This window comes from Saccopteryx leptura, chromosome 2 (genome assembly GCF_036850995.1).
Source record: "Saccopteryx leptura isolate mSacLep1 chromosome 2, mSacLep1_pri_phased_curated, whole genome shotgun sequence".
Lineage (NCBI taxonomy): Eukaryota > Metazoa > Chordata > Mammalia > Chiroptera > Emballonuridae > Saccopteryx > Saccopteryx leptura.
The window spans coordinates 8,558,225-8,575,019 of NC_089504.1; the positions used below are offsets into that span (position 1 = coordinate 8,558,225).

Sequence of the window (16,795 nt, forward strand, 5' to 3'; positions counted from 1 at the left end):
TTCAGTCAGGGATAGAAACCTGAACCAGAGTGGCCAATCCACATGTGACAGCAATAGAGCTGTAAGAAAAGGGAGGCTGGGGGGACTGGAAATCAATTTAGTAATAAAGAACACTTAATGAGAACTTACTCTGTGACAGGGCTTAGGGCAGGGGTCCCCAAACTTTTTACACAGGGGGCCAGTTCACTGTGCCTCAGACCGTTGGAGGGCCGGACTATTAAAAAAAACTGAACAAATCCCTATGCACACTGCACATACCTTATTTTAAAGTAAAAAAACAAAACGGGAACAAATACAATATTTAAAATAAAGAACAAGTAAATTTAAATCAACAAACTGACCAGTATTTCAATGGGAACTATGCTCTTCTCACTGACCACCAATGAAAGAGGTGCCCCTTCCGGAAGTGCAGTGGGGGCCGGATAAATGGCCTCAGGGGGCCGCATGTGGCCCGCGGGCCGTAGTTTGGGGACCCCTGGCTTAGGGCCTAGAAACACAACAACGAACAAGACAGACATGATTCTCACCCTCTCCTCTAGTGGAGGAATGATATAAACACAGATCATGATAAACACTATAAAGAAAATAAACAGGATGCTGAGTTACAGAATAAATAACACAGAGAGGAGGTCTATTTTAAGTAGGGTAGTCAGGGGAGGCCTCTCTAAGGAGGGGCATTAAAACTAAGACTAGCCATGAGAAGTGCTGAAGAAGCCTATTCCAGGGACAAGAAAGAGTAAATGCAAAGGCCCTGGGACAGAGAAGAACTCAATGCATTCCAGAGACCAAAATAAGGCCAGATGTCTGAAGCATGGTGCGTGAGTGGCAAGAGAGAAGGTGGAAGAGGAAGGCATCAGGATCTCACAGGACTTGTAAGACTTCCTAAAGGGTCTGGCCTTGAACTGCAATGGGCAGCTGATGAAGAGTTTTAAGAAAGAACAGACATTGTATTATCAACATTTTAAAACATCACTCGGCCTAACAACAGACATATACATCAGTATAGACAGAAGAGAAAGACCAGAAATTGACATTTGCATACAATTGATTTTTGACAAGGGTGCCAAGACTATTCAATGGAAAAAGGACAGTCTTTTCAATAAATGGTGCTGGGAAAATTGGATATTAACATGCAAAAGGATGAAGTTGGACCCTTACCTGATGCCATATACAAAATTATTCAAAAATGGATCAAAGACATAAGCGTAAAAACTGCAACTATAAAACTCTTAGAAGAAAACGTAGGGGGACATCTTCATGACACTGGATCTGGCCATGATTTCTTGGACATACACCAAAAGTACAGGCAACAAAAGAAGAATATAGATATATTCAACTTCATGAAAACTAAAAACTTTTGTGCATCGAAGGATACTGTCAACGCACACAACAGGAGGAAATATCTTCAAATCATAGCTCTGATAAGGGATTAATATCCAGAATATGTTTAAGAGTTTCAGGAGTCTATAACTCAATAAAAACAAAACAAACAATCTAATTAAAAAATGGTCTAAAGACCTGAATATCATTTCTCCAAAGATACACAAAAGGTCAATAAACACATAAAAAGATGCTCAATATCATTACTTATCAGTAAAAGGCAAATCAAAACAACTATGAGATACCATTTCACACCCATTTTTTATAGTGTGGCTATAAAAAGGGTGGGGGAAGTAACAAGTGTTGGTGAGAATGTGGAGAAACTGGAACCCCCATGTATTGCTGGTGCAGCTATAACACGTTCGTTCGGCTCCTTGCTAATTTACCCAAAAGCACTGAATGCAGGAACTCGAGCACATGCTCGTACACCAGTGTTCACAGCAATATTATTCACAATAGTTAAAAAGTGCAAAAACTCCAAGCATCCATCGTGCTGACTAGATAAACAAACATGCTCTAGTCACACAGCGGGATAGGATTCAGCCTTAAAAACCAGTGAGACACAGCCTGACCAGGCGGTGCAGCAGTGGACAGAGCATCGGACTGGGATGTGAAGGACCCAGGTTCGAGACCCCGAGGTCACCAGCTTGAGTGCGAGCTCATCTGGTTTGAGCAAGGCTCACCAGCTTGAGCCCAAGGTCGCTGGCTCGAGCAAGGGGTTACTCGGTCTGCTGTAGTCCCCCCCCCCCCCCCCCCCGGGTCAAGGCACATATGAGAAATCAATCAATGAACAACTAAGGAGCTGCAATGAAGAATTGATGCTTCTCATCTCTCTCCCTTTCTGTCTGTCTGTCCCTATCTGTCCCTCTCTCTGACTCTCTCTGTCTCTGCCACACACACAAAAAAACCCAGTAAGACACTGACAGATGCTACATGGATTTGTCTCAGAATCATTATGCTAAGTGAAATAAACCAGACACACACTAAGTAGTTCCACTTCCATGAGGTACCGAGAATAGACCAATGCGTAGAGACAGAAAACAAAATACAGGTTACCAGAGGCTGGAGAGGAGGGGGAAGGTGGAGTTATTGTGTACTAGGGACAGTTTCTGTTTGGGATGATAAAAAATGCTCTAAGACTGGATGGTGGTGATGGTGGCATAACCTTGTGATTGTACTTAACGCTCCTGAATTGTACACTTAAAAATGGTAAATTTTAAGTTGTGTATCTTTTTCCACAATATAAAAGGCATTAAAGGGGCAGCGCAGCTGGGATAAAGCGGCCGAAGAGAGATGAACTGCAGGGAAGCCGGTCTGCAGAGGGGCAGAGGGAACAGACACACGGAGACCCAGACCATGGGGTCGAGAGCGTAGGAACCAGAGGGAAACAGGGAAGGTTTCTGAGGGCCTCGCAGGCCCCGTGACCCCACCGCTTCCCGCATTTCCTGGCGGTGGATGATTTTATCCTGGAGCTGACTCTCGGATCTCTGTTCCGGGCAATGAAATGATCCCTGGTTAAGGCAGGGAGCACGGCTGGGCTCCAGTTAAGAAGCAGCCTAGGGACTCCAAGTTTGAGGTGGTTGGTTTCCAAAGCTAGACTACAGCCCATGGGAGCAGAACACCTGTATCCCTCCCCCTCAGTGCTGGCACAGTGCCCGACACACGGTGGCGGGCCTTCCAAAGACAGTTACTGAATGAGGGCTGAGAGCCTCTCCCACAAGTCTGCAGAGAGCTGAGTGTCCACAGTCTCACCAAATGTACACCCACCTTAAACCTAAGCCCCTCAACGGGCCCTCATCACTGATCTGAATTCTTCACAAGGCCTTCCTTCTAATTTGTTCAAGGTCAGAAGTATATGCTAAAATTTCAACTGCACAGAATCCTGGGCACCCCACTACAACCTGAGATCCAGGATGCCCAACATTTATTGGGTTCTCAACAATATTCATCAAACCAGGTGTAAGAAAAGTTAAATTCACCTCTCATAAAACATAGAACACGTAAAATGGGTTTTAATTTAATAACCCTCTGTTGTCCATGGGTGAGAGCTACGTCTCCTTCCTTAAAACACTGTCAGAATTTCAAGAGATCCTCAGACAGCAAAAGTGGGACTTCACTCATGTCATTTTCCTCAACCATCTCAATCATCAGTGCATGCCATTCCTAACACGGGGAAACTAGAAACCACCTAATTCTACAAAAAGAAGGAAACTGTTACACAGAGAATTATCACCACTTTGGGCCATCATGTGCCAGTTAGAATGTAACGCTGAAGACCACATGACAAGAAGATACTTATAAAATACAGTTAGATGGGAAAAAAGGAATGCAGAATGAAATACATAATTTGATTACAACTATGTAGAAATGATATTTGTAGCTATAAAGACTGGAAGGTAGCAAAAGGTCGATTACATATATATACATGTACACACACACACACACACACACACACACGGATTCAAAGTAAAGACTTGAGCAAAAAGGATTGGAGAATTTAGGGGATAATGGATGGCTAGATGGCTAGTCTGGGGTTTCCTCAAGTGTGGTCCTGGGAATGACAGCAGCATCAACATCACCTAGGAACTTGTTAGAAATGCAACTTCTGGGCTGACCCCAGACTTACTGAATTTGAAACTCTGGGGATGAGGGCCCAGCAATCTGATTTAAACACAGTCTCCAGGTGATTCTCATGCCTGTTCAGGTTTGAAAGCATGGCTCTCAAGAACATTCCCAGCCTGGTTTTCTGTGATTTCCACCGTCTGTCAAGGGCTCACCTTCCACCCTGTACTGCCTCTCCCCACACCGCTGTCCCTGTTACAAGACCTCCACACTACTTACTCGGTCAGGGTAAAAGTCTTCCCCTGAGAGTCAAGGTTCTGTAGTTTGCTACCAAATTTCTTCTTTACTACAACAGATAGTTAACATGGACTGTGCTTCTGTGCATTAATTATCTCATTGAATCCTCTAACAACCCTAGGAGGTAGATAATATTAACATCCCCCTTTCATAGATGAGAAAAGTGAGGCCAAAAGAGGTTCAAGATTATCCCCTAGTAAATGACGAAACAAGAATGATGTCAGAGCACAAGGTCTTAAGCACCACTGAGGTTGAGAGAAGTAACAAGTGATGGAGCTGGTGTATGAGCCCAGGCCTTTCTGATCCCGAAGCCTATTTGCTTTATAACTACTACGCTCTGCTACCTTACACCCTCTACTAGGCAGAACCATTTGCTCACTGCCCTTCAAATACACCACTGGCCAAAAATCCCGACATTGGCAAATTTCTACTGTCTTATCTTTCTTGCCACCAACCCACATGCCACACTCTTCGGTTTCCTTGAGGCCTTCCGGGCTGCTTCCCCAAGATCCCTGGCTAGAATGGGCTGCTCCCTCCCTTCTCGCAACCCCCACCATGTCCAACGGTGTATCTCTCACTATATTCACCTGTCCCCAGCCTGAATTATAGACCCACATGCACTCCTTCAGGAAACAAGGCGGTCAGAGCTGGCATGGTGTCTGCCACCAAAGTGGCATCAACTGAGTCAATCAATGTATCTTTCATGTGACTAAATTCATTCTTCAGACATTTTATGTATCTTAAATCAGCCCAGTTGGAGGACAGTAAGCTCTGCAAGAACAAGAACTAAATCTTCTACTTATTTTATATTTTCAAGAATATTCAGCCCTGGGCCAGGTACACAGTGCAGCCGGTAACGTGCACTTGAGTCGGAGCAGGACGCTGCCGGTACACAGCTCTGCTGTACCTTGTCCTACTGCTGGAGCCCTGGAAGGATGCAGCAGATACGAATGGGGGATACCTGGGGACTATGCAAATGCATCCAATCAATGCATGTTTTGGTACATGGAAATAGTACATTTAATGTTTTTAATAATGTTAAATAATAATCAAGATAATTTTATGAGCACATTTTCCTGAAAATGTGTTCAAATTTCTATGCAATTGGGGGGAAAAATCACAATTCTGTCTTTAAAAAGAAATTAAGGCTATTATATGCCTTCATTATGCCTCTTTTAAAATAAAAGCATACTATTTTTATATATCATAACACAAACCCCAGTGTCCCTCATTTTTAAAAATGTGGTTATTTTCATTCTAAATACTGATCATCTATTACAGTCATTTATCTAATCCAAAAGATAGACTTTTAACAGAAAAAAAAGATCTCATAAATACCCTAACTGCTATCACACACTCAGAGAGCAAAGGTACAAAAAAATCTGAATATGTATTTCAATAATATTTAAACCTCAAAAACTAGATTTATAAACTTCTAGGAACAAGATAATACAAAACCCAATGCTTTCCTAATGCATAAATCATTTTTTTAAATGATCTATATCAACAGATAAAAACACCAAGCCACAACATGTTTTTAACAAACTGAAAGACACAGGTGAAAAGTACGTAACAATAAAAACAAATGAGAACCATCAGGTTATTACAGTCTTCTAACAGTCATTTATTCACATCTCATCCTAATACTGTACTCACACAGCAAATATACAACAAAAGATCTGATGAGCGTGGCGAGCCTCTCTAAATCTAAATCAATGTACTACCACTGAATAGACAGTGTCAACTTACCAGCTCCACAGATCCATAATGTTTCCTACTGAAATCCCCACGTCTACAGCCTAGGTCTTCCGAGACAGAGCTGGAACAAAAATGCTTCATCAGTATTATACATAGCGATCTGGTCACAAACCTTCTGCAAAAATCAACTACCATTTGCGAAAAGGGCTGCTGTGGAGCAGGCTGGCCCCAGCTCCTCACTGCAGGGGAGCCTCCTTGCCACAGACACAGTCCTCAGCAGCCATTGCAGAGCCTGGCTCTCATGGAGCCCTCAGGAAAAAGAAAAACACCCGAGTCATCCCTGGAAGTCTAGGCAGTGATTGAATTAAATATTTAGTCATTTGGAATCGATTGAGATTTCCAAGGCTACTGGTGGTTTATAATTTCATTTCTGGATAAGCAAAGGGGACAGAAACCCTGCAGTAAACTTGAGGCAAGGGGACAAAGCTTGCAATTGTCTTTCATCTAAGAGAGCCTCTTTGTCCCAAATAGTCCACATAAAAATAACCAGCATTATTTGATGCAATATAGGAGAAATAAAACGTTAGTTAGGTGGAATAAAACATTCAAAGTCCTGGGAGGCCCCACCCCCCTCTAATTTATGACAATATGCAAAAGACCAGGGCTAACAACAACAACAAAAAACAAATGAAAAACTAACATCTAACCTCCAAGCAGTTTCATCTTTTTACATAGCAGTAGCTAATACTGTCCCACCTCCTCCCCTCAAAAATGACTTAAATCAGATATGGAAAATCACAGGCATTTATTGAAGAAAAGCAATTAAAACAAGGGCAAAATTGTTCCTGCATTTGCATCTTGAATACATAGTTATACACTCAAAAGACACATATTGACTGGTTAGGACCCCAAAGAGTTCTAATGAAACCACCAAAGATCCACAAACACAAACAGTTTTAATAAGTTTTGCTCTAATACATCATATGAATAACGCTAATAGACATAGAAGGTAAAAGGACACAGGAATTACGTTTTTAGATGGCCAAAACATTTGGGATCTGACATGCAAAGAAGGTGCAGTTAGTACCTTTTCATCCTTCCTTAAAAGGGAGGCTACATTTTCTAAAGTACAGCCCTCCTGGCACATTTCAGAAAGAGCCTGGCGCTGATGCTCAGCACCCACGGAACGGACTCTCTGCCAGGACGCTATCCGACAGGCTCCAGGAAGACAGCAAGGCAGAAACGAGATCAGCGAGCCTAATAGTATTCTGCTTCCACCATTTCAGAGATGGGCTGAATTAATCTTAGAGGAGAAATTTAACCTTTTGTAGCTCTCACTCCTTAGCTGAAAACATGCAACAAATTAACAAACGCACCTTGGAAGGGCGCCCTAGATATCACCTTCCTGCTTCTAGTGACATGATTTTCTACCAAAAAATCTCTGAAAGGGATTTAAAAGCTCCCCTCTGTGGCCTATTCTGGTCCGTGTTAAATATGTCCTCTATGCCTGTCTTCTTAGCTCATTTTGAAACCCCTCCTGGAGAATGTTGCCACTGCCCTACACAGGTAGTTTCAAGATCCTTCCCCCGCGCCCTGAGTTACCAAGAGCGAGAGGCTCCAGAGAGAGAAGTGTCCACGGGCTTTGACAGAGACCAGGCACAGGGCAGGGCTTGGACAGAGGCCCGGCACCAGCTGAGCTCAGTGGCCTTGGTTGAAAGCTCTATGTGCTCAGATCTCAGCAACCTCTTCAGTTTTCGCTGGGCCCCTCCCTGTGCTGCCCTCAGCACCATTCAGGGGGTTCTTAGTCACAGTGCCAGCTCCCTAACTTTGCCAACAGCCAGAGACAAACACAAAAAGGATGACAACTCTATACCCTGAAGCAAACTCACAGAGGAAAAACAACGTCCTAGGAGAAACCAAGACAGATATAAATAAAATATCTGCCATCAGCTACTCTTTCCCCCTCTAATGGCCTTTCATCTGCTACACTGAAGAGGCGTGGCTACCTGCAGGGGCGTGACTATGGTGGGAGCCAGACTGAACTACAAGGGGTTTCTTGTTAGGGCTGCAGAAAGCACTCAAAACAGCCACACTTAAAAACCTTCCCCATCCCTTCTCCCTTCCCACTCCCCTTCTTCCTCCCCAGGCCTTCTGGCCCCTTAGCGTCCAGCTCAAAGGGTGTCTGGCCCACTGCCTGGCACAGAGCGGATGTGCAGTAATGACAACATTTGCACATATTTGGGTCTTACTAGCTACCACCTGACAGCACCCTCCGGAGCACCAAGGCAGGCTGCCTGTTGACATTCTCCCTGACAAGTCCCTGGTCCTTATTCCATCAGTCCAGACAGTTCTGGCCCAAGAGGCAGACCTTGCTATTTGCATGACAAAACCTATTCACTTTTCCTCTTGGGCTTGAGGCTCTAGACTATATTTCCTGGCCCCTTCTGCAGTAAGTGTGCCCATATGACTGACTTCTGGCCAAGAGAATATGGGCAGAAATGATGTGGGGCACTTCTAGGCACATACCATGGGGACATTTCCTCTCCTTCCCCAGGGCCAGCAGGTGGAGAGGACCATAAGGACCCTCAGAAAGACAGGATCTCTGAATGTGAGCAAGAAATGAACATTTGGTCCTGGCCAGGTAGCTCAGTTGTTTAGAGTGCTGTCCTAATACACCAAGGTTATGGGTTTGATCCTTGGTCAGGGTACATAGAGTCAACCATTGAATGCATAAATAGGTGGAACAGAAAATCAGTTTCTCTCTCTTTCTCTAAAATCAAACAATCAATACAATAAATAAATAATTTTTAAAAATAAGCATTTAGTTAAGCACATAGAATTTGGGTTTACCTGTTAAAGCTGCTATGTCATCTGAACTAATACAGAAGTTGGTACCCTGCAGTGGGGCGCTACCATAGCAACAACCTAAAACATGTGGTACAGCCTTAGTCGGCAGGCAGCAGCCAGTGCTGAAATTGATGTCAAAGGCTGAAAGATGGAGATCTGTTATAAAGTAGCAAAATATGTGAAAACTCATACCCACAGTAATTTAGAAGGTGGGCCTGTGCCTTCTGAGCCTTGCGCCCTAGGGCAAGTGGCAGGACAGGTCAGAGTAACCTGTGTGCTGGCTCCTGCCAGCTGACCTCAGCAAGACCTCTGACAAGGACTGGATGAGCCCAGGCAAGAACTGGATAGGCAGCAAGCAAAGACAGAAGGAGACAGAGAGAGTCAGGATGAAGGGCCTCATAGGCTTGAGAAATTGCTCTGTTTCTGGACCCAAGCAGTAAGTCTGGCCAATGAAATGTAGGTAGAAGGGCTGGGCATGTCTTCCAGATATGGCCCAGTGGTTTCCCATGAATCATCCCCACTCTCTTTTCTCAGCCATCAGCTGAATGGAGAGGGTGGTTAAGACCAAGAGGGAGGAGCCAAGGATGCATCCTGGTCCCTAAATGACCCCACAGAAGGTCTCAGAGAGAAATTGCCTCCTTGGGCTATGCTATGAGTAAGAAATAACTTTTGTTTTAAGTCACAAAGATTCAGGGTTGACCTATTACAACAGGCAATTTTATCTTAATTGATAGCACTCTCTATAATAGGTAACAGAAAATAGTGTGAGAATAACTCCTACAAGAAGGGGTCCTCAGAGGGCTGGCGGGCCAGGATGACCATCAGGGGTCAGCAAACTATGCCTTCGCCAAGGTCTGTTTTTGAAAACAAAGGCTTATTGGCAGACAGCCATGCCCTTTGGTCATAGGTCATCTCTGGCTGCTTTTGCGTTAACAGTGGCACTGTGGGAAGAGCAGTGACCTGCATGGCCTGCAAAGCACAAACTATTTACTATCTGGCCCTTTATAGAAAAAGTTTGCCCTACCTGGCCCTAGAGCCCCAGGAATCCCTTTGGCAGGTGAGCAGTGATTCGGGCGCCAAAGGAGACACTGGCCTACAGGGTCTATCAGCCTTCAGAGTCCCCAGGGGAGTAGTCTACAAATGCAGATTCCCTCCTCTACTCCCAGTGGTGGGATTCAGCATGTCTGCGATTTTAACAAGCAGCCGGGGAGTTCTGATGCAGGTGGCCCACAGACAATGCTTTGGAAAACCACTGTTCTCTCAGGTGACTCTGGAATACTGGGAAACTTGTTAGCCATCCTGGAGCACTTCTATGGGAAAGGACAAGGCCTTGATCCAGTTTCTGTGAATGGGAGGAGGTAGGATAGAGTCTCTCAGGTGTCATTTCTTTAACCTGCCGGCTCGAGTTTCCTTTCAGGGCTTGCGGCAGGTGACCACCTATAAAGGAATGGCCGATGAAGTCATGGACTGTTGAAACTTCTGACGATTGAAAATGCACCAACATCCATAATTGGTTAAAAGCACCCCTGTGCCCAGCAATAGCGACAGCCAATCAGCAAATTCCCCACTACCCTTCTTACTTCCCTATCCTTACCCTTAAAAAGTGGCCTAAAGACTGTAGCTGCTGCTGCTCTCCCTTAAGAGACAGCCCGGCAGGTTCCCTTTCATTAAAGCCTGTTACACTGGTCTTTCAGACTCCGATTGAGTCTATCAGAGTCCTGAAGGGCTTTGGTCAGACACGGGCTCCTAACTTCTCTGGTCTTTGTTCCCTCATGTATAAAATGTGGTTGATTGGGTTCTGGTTGGTTGGCTCAGTGGAAGAGCGTCGGCCCAGCATGTGGAAGTCCCGGGTTCGATTCCCGGCCAGGGCACACAGGAGAAGCGCCCATCTGCTTCTCCACCTTTCCCCCTCTTCTTTCTCTCTACCTTTCTCTTCCCGTCCTGCAGCCAAGGCTCCACTGGAGCAAAGTTGGCCCAGGTGCTGAGGATGGCTCCATGGCCTCTGCTTCAGGCACCAGAATGGCTCCGGTTGCAGCGGAGCAACGGCCCAGATGGGCAGAGCATCGCTCCCTGGTGGGCATGCCGGGTGGATCCAGTCAGGCACATGCGGGAGTCTGTCTCTCTGCCTCCCTGCTTCTCACTTCAGAAAAATACAAAAATAAATAAATAAATAAAAAATATGGTTGATTGTAATACCTCCTGGACAGGGTTATAAAGAATAAATTAGAGCAGATAGAAGTTTATTCTAAGATCAAGGTCTATCACATGAAAACTACTCAATAAATGTTAGCTACTATTATTACTGCCATTATTAGTATGAATTCTTCTCAGGTTGTTAGAGCCCGGAGAGGGCTGTTCAGCATAAATGATTACTAACCGTTCTAAGTTTTCAGTAAGATACCTTCTTTCCCTGTGTAGCAGAAAGGAAGACCTGGAACCAAGTGGCAGGCCTTCTGGGGCAGGGCCGGGGTCAGCACCACAGCTCAGCGCGACCCTTCCTCCCTGAAGTGTTGGTCTAGCAGTGTGACCTCACCAGGAAAATACCTGGGACTGAGAGTAGGTTACCAGAACAAAGCAGGTGCAAAAAAACACATGAAAGATTTCAAGTGCTCCACATGCAATGTGGTCTAAGTTCTAAATATGAACACCTATTTTAGCAAATTAATGTGTGAGGATGCTGGATCACGCTTCACAAGCATGGACGGAGCTGAGGACCTTCAAGTGAAATCCCTACCTATAGCCCAGGATGAAAGCAAAGATTTCCAGCTCCATGCAGAGGCTAGAAACATTGCTGTTACGTAAGTCAGATTCCTGGAAAGTGGGACAACCTTCTTCAAAGAGTCAAAGTCATAGAAACTGAATAAGGAAAAAGAAGGAAGCTGAAACTCAAAAGCAGTCCTTATCAAATTCAACTCCAGATCAGTGACTGGCCCTCACGGCCGGCCAGACCCCTCTAACCCAGACCTCCGTCGTTTCCAGCTCGCTGGAAGTCAAAACCAACAGCGAGAAAGTGGACTCCTGGATCAGCAGAGAATTTGAGAAACATCAGGCCATTTTCCAGAAGCCTACTAACAGCAGAGTTCAGTGTCAGGGGCTCCAGGAATATGCCTCAGTCCCCTGGACAAGCAGGTAGTAATAGACAGATGAAAAGGACCCCCTTTTTTGAGGGACAGAAAGGGGGGTAAATATGCCAGACTACAGCGGAGAGGGAGCCCAGGACCTCCTAAGAACAGGTTCTAGAAGAGCTAGTTGACTGTTCAAAGTGGACAAGTTGTCTCTCCTGCTGACAGTGACAGAGAAAAGCAGAGATGCCATTAATTTCTAAGGCCAGAATAGAAGACTGTTTTGTCCTCTTTTGAAGAGAGTTAGTACACTGATCTGAGAGGTCAGGAAGTCAGCGGGAGGGTTTCTGGAGTGGAGGGGTCTTGGGAAGCCAGAGCCTCGAGCCCTGCTCCCCACGGCTCCCGGCAGCCCACTGGGTTCCTGGGGTGAGGCCCACGTGGTCCTGTGCCAGGAACATAGGCCTACTGAGCTGCAGCAAGTGCCACAACCATAAAGTGGTCTGGCATACTCGCTCAGTGACCTCACTCGCTCGGTGACCTCAGGCCAGTTACTTATCCTCACAGAGCCTGTTTCCACATCTGTAACATCGTCTGAAAACAATGTCTGTCTCCCTGGGGAGAATAAAACATGTGACTCGGTGCTTAGGACAATACCCTGACACAGAGTAGCCATTAAACAAATGCTGGCTCTTCGTCAGGGACCTTTCCTGTCTTGGTTATCGCCACACCCTGTGTACCTTACAGAGGGTTCACAGCAGGCCATTCAACAGGTACCTGTTGACTAAATGAATCATGAATAAATGATAACTCTACTTGCCTTTACTCTTCTTGAACAGAGGTGAGCTCCCATCTGCCACCCCCCCCCCCATTTGCCATTAGATGTTCTGACAAACCTCAGGTACACTTGACATTACTTTCATAGTTATTCAGTCTTCTTTCTCATTTTAATCCTCCTTTCTCAAACATTCTGGGATGCATTTTTCCCATATATTCACGTGTCCACTAAATTTCTGACAAAGACATGTCCCAGGAACTTATCTGGCTTTTTACTATTAATAAAGTTTTACATTAACTCACTGTAAGGTTCTTTTCAATAATGATCCCTGCCAGGGCCTCTGAAATTCTATCTCTGAATACAAACATAGCAATCACACCAAATGCTGGCGAGGATACAGGTGGGAATGTAAAATGGTAAGCTAAGCCTCTCTGGAGAACATTGGGCAGTTGCCCATAAATCGAACATGCAGTCACCATATGACTCAGCGATAGTACTCTGGGGGATTTATCCTAGAGAAATGAAAACATATATTCACAGATACCTAGCCTGACCAGGCAGTGGCACAGTGGATAGAGCACAGGACTTGGATGCAGAGGACCCAGGTTCAAAACCCCAAGGTCACTGGCTTGAGTGTGGGGTCGTTGGCTTGAGTGTAGGATCATAGACATAACCCCATGGTTGCTGGCTTGAGCCCAAAGGTTGCTAGCTTGAGCCCAAGGTCGTTGGCTTGAGCAAGGGGTCACTCGTTCTGCTGTAGCCCCCCAGCTAAGGCACATATGAGAAAGCAATCAATGAACAACTAAGGTGCCGCAATGAAAAATTGATGCTTCTCATCTCTCTCCCTTTCTGTTTGTCCCTCTCTCTGACTCATTCTCTGTCTCTGTTAAAAAAAAAAAGAGAGAGAGAAACCTGCACACAAATGTTCACAGCCTCTTTACCCGTATTACCCCCAAACTGGAAAAGTCCTAGCTGTCCTTCAAAAGGTGAATAGTTAAACTGTGGCACATTCATACCACAGAATGTTACTCAGCAATTTCAAGGAACAACCACTGATACATATAACAACTTGGGTAAATCTCCAACGAACTGGCTGAGTGAAAAACCCAGTCCTAAAAGGTTATATACTGCATGACTCCATTTATATAACATTCCAGGAATGACAAAACTAAAGAGAAAAGAGGGAAGCAGAATGGTTATAAAAGGGTAGCCTACAGGGTAGCGATGGAGCCGTTCTGTGTCTTGTCCACCGTGGTGGTGGGTGGGTGAACTCCCAGCACGATAAAAGGGCATATAAAAGGGGAACGCTGAGACCCGTGGGTTGTGCCAATGACAGTCTCCTGGCTGTGATGCTCTTATAGCTGTGCAAGACATTCCCACTGGGGGAAGCTGGGCTAGAGTAAATGGGGCACTCTCTGGGCTATTTCGGACTTCCCAGGGACAAAAATACTGCGCAGCGAACACCTGTGTATAGTTAACTTGGTGAATTGTCAAACAGCCTCTTTTTACTCTCTTCATAAGTAGCATATGCAGGGGTTTTTTTTTGGGGGGGTAGCCACAGCAGAAGCCTGGGAGGTCCGTCACGCTCTTCTCCGCTCAAGACTTACCACCAGAAACCTGGGAACCGCTACCTACAAAATGACTCCTGCAAAGTGTACCATCTGCACGTCTGCTCCCTCCCTCCCCACCTTCAGTGACCTTGGCTTATCCCCTTTTCGGAAGATCATGACTAGAGGGGTTTCCAGTTCAGAGTATAATTAGGTTTGGGAAGCACTGCTCACAGGAGACCTACCTATACATGCACGACCACAAAGTGTTAAGTAGAAACTTGTTTAAGGAAAAAAGCCAGCAGAAAACATATGTTGCGGCATACCTCCCACCACCTGCAGATCTTGCTTCTGTGGGGAAATCCTTCCAGAATCTGTCCCCCAAGTTCTCAAAGTTTCCCGACTGAGAGTCATTCACAAGTTCTGCCTCCAACTGCGCCCACACTCTGAAGGAAGGCATTCTATCCAGAGTGGGTGCCTCTGAACTGTTGGCCCCAGGCAGCAAGAACCCTGCAGAACACCAAGGCCACTCAGACCCCTGCTGCGGGGCGTGGGCCTTGAACCTCAGCTCATTAGGCTCCACCCAGGACCTAATGAAACAGAGTCAGCATTTTAACAGAATCGCCCAAGGATTCAAATGCACCCTGGACTTTGAGAAGCTCCAATTCTAGGACCTTGGTTCTCAAACCTAGCTATATATCAGAATCACCTGGATTTTTTCTCTATGCGTTTTATGATAAAATATTTCAAGACAGAAAAATAAATAACATAATGAACATTATAGATAGACTTGAAACTCCTGTGTACCTCTCCCCTCCCCTGAAACAACCATTAAATAATTTAGTTTATACTTCCTGCTTATATTTTTATAATTTGAGCTGACCATGTACTTACTCAAAACAATATAGAGTACTGTCTAGAATGTTTTAAAATTTTACACAAAAGATACCATCCTGTGCATATTCCCCTGCGAGTAGCTTCCCTGGCTGAACAATTTGTTTATGAGCTTTGTGCACGTTGATACCTGTAGCTCTAACTCGTTCACTTGCACTGCTGTATCCTACTGTATCAATACCCCACTGGCCCTCCATCCTCCTGTTGCTGGACATTTCAGTTGTTTCCAATTTTTAAACAACGCCGTATTGAACATCCTCTTGCATGTCTCCTTGAACACAAATGCAATCACTTCCGCAGGCCCAAGCCTAGGAGGGCAACTGCTGGGTCATGACATGTGCATCTTTATTTTTTCTACATATTGATAAACTTGCTTTCCAAAGTGAGTACAGCAGGTCCTTAAATAAAGTCATTTTGTTCAATGTTTCATTACAATTTCTAATTGATTTGCAGGAGTAATTTATATATTCTGAATATCAACCTTTTTTGTTGTTGTTAACAAATGGCAGATGGTTTCCCCAGAGAGTGGTTTTTCTCTTGTAAACTGTTTTCCTGGTATCTTTAATCATGTGAAAATTTAAAAATTCCAATGTAGATCTTTTCAGTCTTTTCTTTTAAATGGTCTTTGTTTTTCTGACTTAAATTCTTTGCTATTATGATGTCAAAAGATGGTCTCCTTGCAAAAATTTTAAAGTTTCATTACTCCTTGCAAAAGTTTTAAAGTTTGCTTAATACATTTTCATCTAAATATATAAATGCTCAGTTCCCACCCAAACCTCCTCGAGTCAGAATCTTCAGGAGTGGGACCTAAGCACCTGGAGTTTTAACGCAAATAAATTGCAAAGGTGATTCTCAGACATTCTGGCAGACCTGCTCTCCCCCCACCGGGTGCCTATGAAAGCGTCTCCTCCAGGAAGCCCAGGAAAGCTTCTCATCCGTCTCCCCCACTGGCTCGTCCTTCCTTTTTTCTGTTCCTGAGTTTGAAGTGCTCCCTAAGGTCTGTCCTTTGAAGAATTTATCTACTCTGATAGCGTCAATATTACTGACAAGTCTCAGATAGACCCCTTTGGGCTTAATTATGTTCAGTTACCTTCCTAATTCTTCCAGAAGCACCAGCACTTCACTATGGGTTTTCCAAAACTCATCCAATAACTGGCTTTCTCATTTCCGTTGGTGCATGATTAGGTTCACAATCTCCAAGCTACGGCGTCACCTTGGACCTCTCCGTCTTTCAAGCTCTGCCATCAGGCATCAAATGCCATCAGCGACCACCGCCCACGTTCAGCAGCCCAGTCCTCAGTGTCACAGCTCCTCACTGCTTCACACCCAGATCCTTTTTTTTTTTATTTTTTCATTGATTTGAGGCAGGGGAGAGAGAGAGAGAGAGAAGCATCAACTCACTGTACCACTTAGTTGTTTCATTTAGTTGTGCTTCTCTGACCGGGGATCAAAGCTGTGACCTCAGCGTGTTGGTACAATGCTTTATTCACTGAGCCACCTGGCCAGGACCACATCTAGACTCTTACATAGCCTTGTCAGTCTTCTTGTCTCCTTATCATAGGACCTGATGGTGAAAGAGACTTCCAGGTCCAGAAATCAGGTCCAGAAACTTAATGATCCTCTGGTGTTCACCCTGTCATCTGTGATTGTGTATTTTCTATCAGATACTTGAAAAATATCTCTCTAGTCTCCAATCACGTGCTATCAGTGGTGACAAACACAGTGTGTCTCAA

The 16,795-nt window shown here is 44.8% G+C and overlaps 1 protein-coding gene across 4 annotated transcripts in view; it reads right to left on the bottom strand.

The window, feature by feature from the left end:
- Positions 1 to 16,795, bottom strand: part of GARNL3 (GTPase activating Rap/RanGAP domain like 3) — a 129,022-nt gene that overhangs the window by 88,311 nt on the left and 23,916 nt on the right. For all 4 annotated transcript variants that reach the window (XM_066367107.1, XM_066367105.1, XM_066367106.1 and 1 more), the window contains one exon: positions 5,989 to 6,058. In XM_066367107.1, coding sequence (XP_066223204.1) covers positions 5,989 to 6,058 — 70 coding nt within the window. The remainder of the gene's footprint in view (positions 1 to 5,988; positions 6,059 to 16,795) is intronic.